Source organism: Styela clava, chromosome 8 (genome assembly GCF_964204865.1).
Source record: "Styela clava chromosome 8, kaStyClav1.hap1.2, whole genome shotgun sequence".
In the NCBI taxonomy this organism is placed as follows: Eukaryota; Metazoa; Chordata; class Ascidiacea; order Stolidobranchia; family Styelidae; genus Styela; species Styela clava.
In genome coordinates this window covers 12,346,977-12,355,034 of record NC_135257.1, presented here as the reverse complement: position 1 = coordinate 12,355,034, position 8,058 = coordinate 12,346,977, and the positions used below count along the sequence as shown (strand labels likewise).

The 8,058-nt window shown below is 35.0% G+C and overlaps 1 protein-coding gene and 1 long non-coding RNA gene across 2 annotated transcripts; one reads left to right on the top strand and one right to left on the bottom strand.

Annotated features, from left to right (window-relative positions):
- Positions 1-1,711: 1,711 nt before the first annotated feature.
- Positions 1,712-3,620, bottom strand: LOC120327140 (uncharacterized). Its single transcript, XR_013477618.1, has 3 exons — positions 2,831-3,620; positions 2,341-2,545; positions 1,712-2,116 (listed from the first exon to the last, which is right to left on the bottom strand). It is a non-coding gene; the product is annotated as an uncharacterized LOC120327140 (long non-coding RNA).
- Positions 3,621-5,132: 1,512 nt separating this feature from the next.
- LOC120346454 (putative methyltransferase YdaC) lies at positions 5,133-8,058 on the top strand. The gene is made up of 2 exons (XM_039416198.2): positions 5,133-5,887; positions 6,672-8,058. The coding sequence occupies exons 1-2, from the start codon at positions 5,463-5,465 to the stop codon at positions 6,922-6,924; spliced, it is 678 nt and encodes a 225-aa protein (XP_039272132.2). The 5' UTR covers positions 5,133-5,462; the 3' UTR covers positions 6,925-8,058.

Genomic DNA, 8,058 nt, shown 5'->3' with positions numbered 1-8,058 from the left:
TAGGGTGCGGATGAAAGCTGAATTAATGTGGTGATGATAATTTACGGGGGTGGGCTATACCACACAACAATCGAAGGTGGCCCATTGTTACCAGCAGGCGTATCACTATAGAATCTTTAAAAAAATGACCAAGAATGGTTCTACGCTGTGTTTGTGGTCAAATTTAACGCATTAGATAGTTTTTTATTCCTAATTGCGTTATATATTCATATAGCATATATCTTAAAGTTCAAAATCCACCCTTCAGTTTCATTCTAGCCCTTATGACGGCGGACTTATTCGATTCGGTACAACAACACGACGAAAATTTTCCATAAAACTCCATTGTTTCGCGTTTCCCAAATATGGCACAAGATGGCGTCCATGAACTTGTAGGTCACGTTTATTGGACACGTTTAGTGGCCATAACGATCGTTTCAAAATTTTGTTGTTATTGTTATTTGTCTCCGTCTCCATTTTTAAAAAATCGTTTTTTTCTTCGAATACTAGACCAATTGCTTTGATATTTTCAGTGGTTAAAGATAAAATTTTTCTCCAGAAGGCTATTACTTTTTTTTTTCGCTATGACGTCATCAAAATTATTGCCACTAGGTGGGTTTTATCTATATGGGCTTTGGTTTTACCCATATGGGCTTTGGTTTTACCCAGTTTTATCATAGTCTACGGTAACTATGGTTTTACGATTTATCTTCCTGAAGAATTGGATGCTGGGAATTAGCGGCCAGGGTATCCCAGGTGGTTCCCGATCCCGAGAATCCCGACCACTGTTCTAGCGTCTGGTGTCCATGTTCTATAACAGCAGAACAGTGTTAGGGCTGTTCGGTAAGCTACAGATACTGTCGTATGGAAGGTCCCGTTGTTCTATAATCTTATATGTCAGAATAACACATTCAGACACAAGTACAGAAGTAGGGTAGGGACATCTTTGTCGAGGCGCGGTTCTTACCACTTCATGGCAGCTCGCGCCACGCACGAACCGCAGCAGCTCTTGCCATTACCAACTTTCATGACCGATGCTGCCAGCTACGTTTTTGTGCTGTTTAGGGGGACACTCGTTGCGTAGCACGTTTCGTCAGGTTTATACTTGTGCGTTGCTCTGACTTGTTTAAATATATCGTTGTGTGTTAGCGTTTTTTCAACAGTCTTTTTCTCATTTATAGATTGAATACAAACTAGCTTGTATATCTGTTATGCATTTGAGCTGCTCTGTTACACAGTCACACAAATCAGACGGAGCTACTTCAAAAGTGATGGTACCGTACTGGCAGACTGGATTTTCTCATTCAGTCATTGCACTGGAATATACTGAGCAGAGATAAACTTTCCAGAGGAAAAGGATTACATACCTAAGAGCTATCTATGAAATGAAGTACTTTGCAAAGTAAGAGTAATCGAAATAAAATTGTATTGTATATTGTAATGAACTGCAAAAGAATGTAACTGTATGGAGGGAGAAAGCAGCTATCAAGAAAAGAAATTTCACCCTTGATTAGGTACCAAGCATGTTTTAGCAAGCATAGGAAAGATTAAAATTGAAAATTAGGAAAAGGAATGATACCCCAAGTTGTTGGGACTCTGCATAAATGCCCTACTGGATGTGGAATTTGTTTAATAGATGATCGGGGCTGAAGCCTGAATATCATTTAAATGCATTCTCAGCACGGTAGACCAGAGGATGTCAAACTCGCACCCCTCGAACACTCGACATTAATTATGATATTTTTTATTTTTATTAAAAATGAAATTTTACATAAGTTGATTTGTATAAATTGCAATAATGGTGATATGCAAGAAATTAATAAGTGAATGGCATTTGAAATTTAAGGTAGACTTAATTTTTTGAAGAAAGTTATGTCTCAAATTTACAATAAATTGGGATCTGGTCTTATTACACTGGCTTTAGTTGCAACAGCATTAATAAAAAAGAAACAATTTCTTTATTCAAATTTGAACACAATAATATTTTGCTTAATTTAGAATTCCCAACATAAGTAGGTTCAAAATATATTGCAACAACATGAGAACACAATTCAACTTTCCCAACCAAGAATTCTTAGCAAGGGTACACTTTGTTTGAACTTCACCACAGCTCTTTTTGTGATTGTATAATCACCATCTGAAATATATTGAGAAAAACATACATGATGAATAAGGTGCAATGCAAATTTTTGAATATATTACCTATGTAGAACAGCGAACGAATCATGAATTGTATAAAATGGTGGTGATTTTGGGAATGAAAATGATAGCTTTTACAGTCGCGATGAATTGATTTTGCTTTATAAAATATGACATACCTCAATCACCTAATTCTGAATTTTCTATTACTCATGCAATCACCTTTAGACTTATAAGGCTTGAATATATTTCTGTTCTCTGGATTTTTGATGGCCCGGCTGACATTTGTTAGTTGGTGGCAATAAGTTCACCAAGACTGTTTTTCCTATTTCACAGTCAGATTTAAACTGCATCATTTTCTCTTCTCACTTTCAAATCTCATATGTTGGATGTACATGGAGTATGAATTCTGCTTTCGCATTCGTACCTAAAAGTTATGTAATTTTATATTTATTTATTCTTTTGCAAATAAAAAATATAGCTCGATTTGATGTTGCAAGTGACAATATTTAATAGTTGCCATTATACAGAAGTTCAGCAAATTGATATGCCCAACCGTTTTTTTTCCCTCAAAACTACTGTGTCTCATTGTATTTCCCAGACTTTTTTTTTTATCTCATTCTAAAATTATATGTGATGTTTCACAGGAATCTTTACCCTCCCTCCCCTTGTTGAACAATTTCTTCGAATGACTAATATTCTCTACCATTACCTTTTTTATTATTTCAATTTTTGACTGATTTCAAATGTTGGTGTCGCAGACTTATGATGATCCCTTCTGTTTCTTGCGATGAAAGCTACCTGCTTTTAAATTGCGACTAAATCCGTTTCTTTATTGTATAAGCTGTGCCTTTAATTTGTGTATTATTTCCTGCATGACGAAATGAACGAAGATAAAAAAAAATTAATCACTGAATTTTCCCGCCTTATGTTTTTTTTCTCTCTCCCAAATGCTACCGTATATGAATATTTATATCACTCCCTGTTTTGTTGGTAATTTTTTGAATGACTAAGTTTCTCTTTGTATCCATTGCTTTCTTCAATTGCAATTTTTACATTTGACTCGTCTTAAATCTAGGTGTCGCTGACTTATGATGACCATTTCTGGTCCTTCGCGATTTCCTGTCAATTGCAATAAAATCTGTTACTGTAATAATGCATAATTTTTTATCTGTTGTGAACTTGTGTTGTGATTTCTGGCACGACGAAATAAACGTATTGTCTATTGTCATAGTTCATGTTTTTAATGTAAATAATATATAGGTTCAGATTCTAATATATAAAATCAAAAAGGCAACGAACATTATATATGTTAAACAGTAATGTCATATCAGTGTTTGAAACTTTGTGTCATTTCACCTTGTATCGAAATATACCGATATACTATAATATATGATTGTTTAGAATCAACATGTTTTGTTATTTCATGATTGGAGTCTTTAGGTCCAATGCAATATTTGAAAGGTTTGTCATACTGTATTTTTGTATTATTCTTATATATAATTATATTCACCTTATGTAGTCAAGTCAACAACAGCAAACAGACGTCTTTCAGCCTGTGATTTCGCTCCACAAATTTGCCATCAAGTTACAATTTCTTCTAATTTAGGTATGGACTATCATTTTAAAGGGCTTATATTACAATAATTTTCATAATTCGGACAAAGTTTTATTTTCGGGGAAACGCGGTAGTAAGCAGTGGCATTGACACAACTTGAAGAACTGTATGGCAGGTAGTAGGTACTGTACCGGACTTCAGTGCTACCAGGTACTGCAGTACTGGTAGCCGGACATGCAATCTAATATCGTCAGCATAGTATATATAGTACGGTACCGTATTTTATACCTTCGAAAAAGATATTACGAGTTCCACCTGATCCAATACACTCCAGGTGCAACATTGGCCCTCAACCAAGCAACAGCTCCAACTCGCGAATGAAAAGCGAAACCGCCTCGTCCCCCAAGAGTGAAGTAAAAACAGTGTCTGGCAGCAGCCGTCACGCTTTTTTTCGTTTCGATCATTTTATATTTTGCAATATAATTTCAATTTGTGCAAAATCCCATTATTTAAAAGAATGCTTCCATAATTGAAAATAGTAAATTCATGTAAATATTGTACATAGTATAAATCGTGAGAGACATTGATATATTGACACGAACCTGTTATTTTTATGCTTATTTAATATAATTGGGTGGCAACTGACTCTGATGACCCCCAAAGGTCGTATCGTTGCCCCCCAGTCATATACCGAAAACTATTTTTTTGATATTTGTTTATGTGTGCATAAATTGTTTACTTGGTTTGACAAAATGAAATAAACTCTCTCTGTCTCTCCGATGGTTCGTATGAAAGTCCGTAATGGTTTTAGGATTAGGATTTACATATTTATCCCGCGGAGAGAAAATCCGATAAGACGGCTTATCCATATAGCAAACCACGGCCTCTCGTCCGTTTACCATTCCAAGTCTGGTATGGGATTAGTTATATTTTTTGTTTTCGGAAGCATGGACTTGGTGGTGGAGGAAGCCGTAACCGACCAGCAGTTTTGTGAACCCCCCAACGACGGCGAGGAGTCCAGCAATCCTCTCGCACATAACCATCCCTGCGTGGGATTCGAACCTGCAAACCCACGCAGAGTAATTAGAGGTGCGGTGGCGAGCGTATTCTTAACGCTTAGCCCGTTGAGCCACACCGCCGCGCCGTTTTATTGCGCTATTCAGTATTAACGGTATATTCACAAATTAATGTACCAGATTTTAATTGATCATACGGAATTATATCTACTTAAACCCTAACCCCAAATCCATCAAAACTGTATCCATAAGAAAAACGTTCCAACTTACCCAATATTTGTCACCATAAGGGACAGTCCTGTCTTTACGGCCCACCTGCCGTGGTTACGGCAGCACGCTGTAACGGCAGCTCGTCATTGGTTTGTGGCAGCTAAAAATTCAGTCGCCATAGGTTTGGCTGTAGCGGCCATGGTATGGAAATACCGTCATGGTTTTGCGGCAGCTGCAGACGCCACAGAATACTTAAAACTGCACTTGTCTCAGTCTACAGGTCTGTGGACGAATCAATTCAAGAGTTACCGTAACGTACCGGTATACTATTATATATACGCTTTGGTACTACTGACAGATGACGGATGTGCGGCTGTCAGTATCAGTACCACAGTACAATGTTGATACCAGTTTATCTGTTACCGGTACCGTAATAGGTACGGTAACGTACCGTAGGCTAGTCTAACTGTACCGGTACAGTTGCGTATCAAGTTACATGCAAGGTATGGAAAATTTAAAAAAATATAACTGACAATAATTTATGAATTTTCACTCTGTAGATGGTTAGTCGAATAGCACAAAAATTGGCTTTAAATGCTAAACAACCTCAGAATGGATTTTGGGGTTCATTAGTTGGAGCCGCATTTTTAAGGAATGGAAACCTCGAAAAAACTTGTTTTGAACTACTTGAGTCTCTGCCTGAACATAAAGTTCTTTGTGTTGGTTTCAATCGTGCCATTGGACTAGAGTTTGCTTTGTCAAAACAACAATACCCAGGAAAGGTTTTTGGAATTGATCACTCCGAATTGATGTGCAAATTGGCATGCGAAAAATTACGGCATCATATTGACAATGATGAACTAACTATACTTTGTGAATCAGTACATGAAATGTCAATTCCAGATAACTCTATAGATCGAATATTTCACACAAATTGCCATGTGTTCTGGGATGATATTGACAAGTCTTGTGAAGAGCTATACAGGTATGTGTTGATACAGTAATACTGTATAGTTTTAATTTGATTTTTTGTATACTTGGATTAACAGGATTGAACAGGTACCGTAACCAGAATGACAATTTTTATTTTAACATGAAGATCAAAAATATTACAATCAATGCGTTCACAACTAAGATGTAAATCCTAACTAAGATATTATAATCCATCAACAACATTGATTGATTGTATTTCTTTATTCAGGGATAAAGTATTTTACTTCATGCTTGGTATAACAGATATATTTTCTTGACTATAGGCCTAACTGAAATTTTAATGTCTTATTTTTGATACCTCAAAAGGTATAAGATTTCGCAAAGCACTTTAATTGGGCATATTGAAGCCGTGTATCAATTTTACATTATTTTATATCACTAAATGAGTACTTAATAAACTGAAATTTTCACCGGAATATCGGAAAGACTTCACTTTTGATACCTCAAAAGGTATAAGATTTCTCAAAGCAATTTGACCGAGTATATTAAAACTAAACTTTTAATTAATTTCACATTTATACCAGTAAATGACTACTAAATGAAAAAATTTTTTGTTGTTATGCATTGTTATGCCACTTAATCCACATCTTTAAATTTTATTCGATTGACAATCATTGTAGTATTTTAATTAATATTAAGTCCATTTTTTCACTGTATTTATGACCTACCGTACATAATAAAATTTCTATTTGTATTATCATATATATGTTATGAAATTGGTTTATGAAACACTGTTTATACTAATTACAAAGTACTTAATTTTATCTTTTTTTAAGGGTCTTGAAACCAGGAGGAAAAATGGTGTCTTTGGCCCGATACAACAGACTTCGGCTTCAACAAAAGTTTGGTCTTCTGAACTCTTCTCCTATCACTTCTGGCTTTTATATTGGTTCTCTTATTGCCATGGGATTTGATGATATTCGTGTGAAGAATGTTAAAGTTATGAATAAATTTTCAAAGGCATGCGCTGTGTATGCATCAAAGCCAATTTTAACTGCTGAAAAAAAACAGTTTTTCAACTTCAAGTGAAAAATCTTCTTGATTTCAACTTGGATTTTTACTCAGTTATCAAATCATATTAGGGCTTATGGCCATTGGCTAATCACATTCAGTTATATCAGAACACATTATGCCTAATCACTTGTGAGGGAGTACCTTCGATTATGACTTACGTCATACAGAGTCCATGTGCAAACAATTGGCTTCATACATACAAAAAACATACCGGTACATAATATAAATAAAGCAGGTGTTCAATTTGCTTCTCATGTATAATGTCCCATTTTCGGAGCTCCAGAAGTATGTGCGCTAAGATGGCGCACAACCTAAACATAGTATATGTGTAACAGTTAGGATTCAGTTTGTGCAACATCTTGGTGCACATACTTCTGGAGCACCCTATTTTCTTATCGGGCCTGATATGAAATTGCCATATGCTTTTGTTTGTCGATTGATTCTGAACTTAATGAAATTTGAACTGATTCACAAATCCTACAGCTAAAGATGGTCCTATTGGATTTAAAGTCTGATCTCTTACATTGCTGCATATTCATGTTATTCTTATATCAGTGGAATTAATAGGCTGTTCTACTGTTTTAGACTTTGTTATATAGTTTTTATTTCACTTTTGTCACATTAATATGGTTAAACTGATTAAATAGCAACTATTGGAATTTTATATGACCTTAAATAGTATGTGGGTAAATTTTTTTCTTATCCTGTCAGTTCTTCAAATTATTGCACAATTTGTTATTTTCTTCAGTACCTCCTTCCTACAATAGTTCAATCAACTTTTTTGGTTAAAATCATGTGTTTGATTTGTGTATCATGCAAAATTGGATGTTGTTCGATTTAGAATTATTATGCATTACTTAGTATACAATGCGGTTGAATGCAATATGATAAAACAGACTTTGTGATTCACTGTGATAAATGTTAACCTGTGCAATTTAGTGTTCGACTTTGATAAAATGTATTACTCATTCTGTCCTTTCCATGCTCTCAAGTTTTCTCTTTTAGCATGATTTAGTAGTTTTTGTTATTTTGGGGCAGCATAAATTTTATTTTTAAATCTATATTGGTTTTCAATTATATCATTATAGTTCAGTTTGTTTTCAAATTTCTGCATAAAATAAAATATAACCAGCAGGCATGGTACTGCAA

What these genes read in the sequence shown, in the direction of transcription:
- LOC120346454 (XM_039416198.2), top strand. Translation starts at nt 5,463, where the DNA reads ATGGTTAGTCGAATAGCACAAAAATTGGCTTTAAATGCTAAACAACCT. An exon ending in TCTTGTGAAGAGCTATACAG is followed by an intron (nt 5,888 to 6,671) that starts GTATGTGTTGAT and finishes TCTTTTTTTAAG; the next exon opens with GGTCTTGAAACCAGGAGGAA.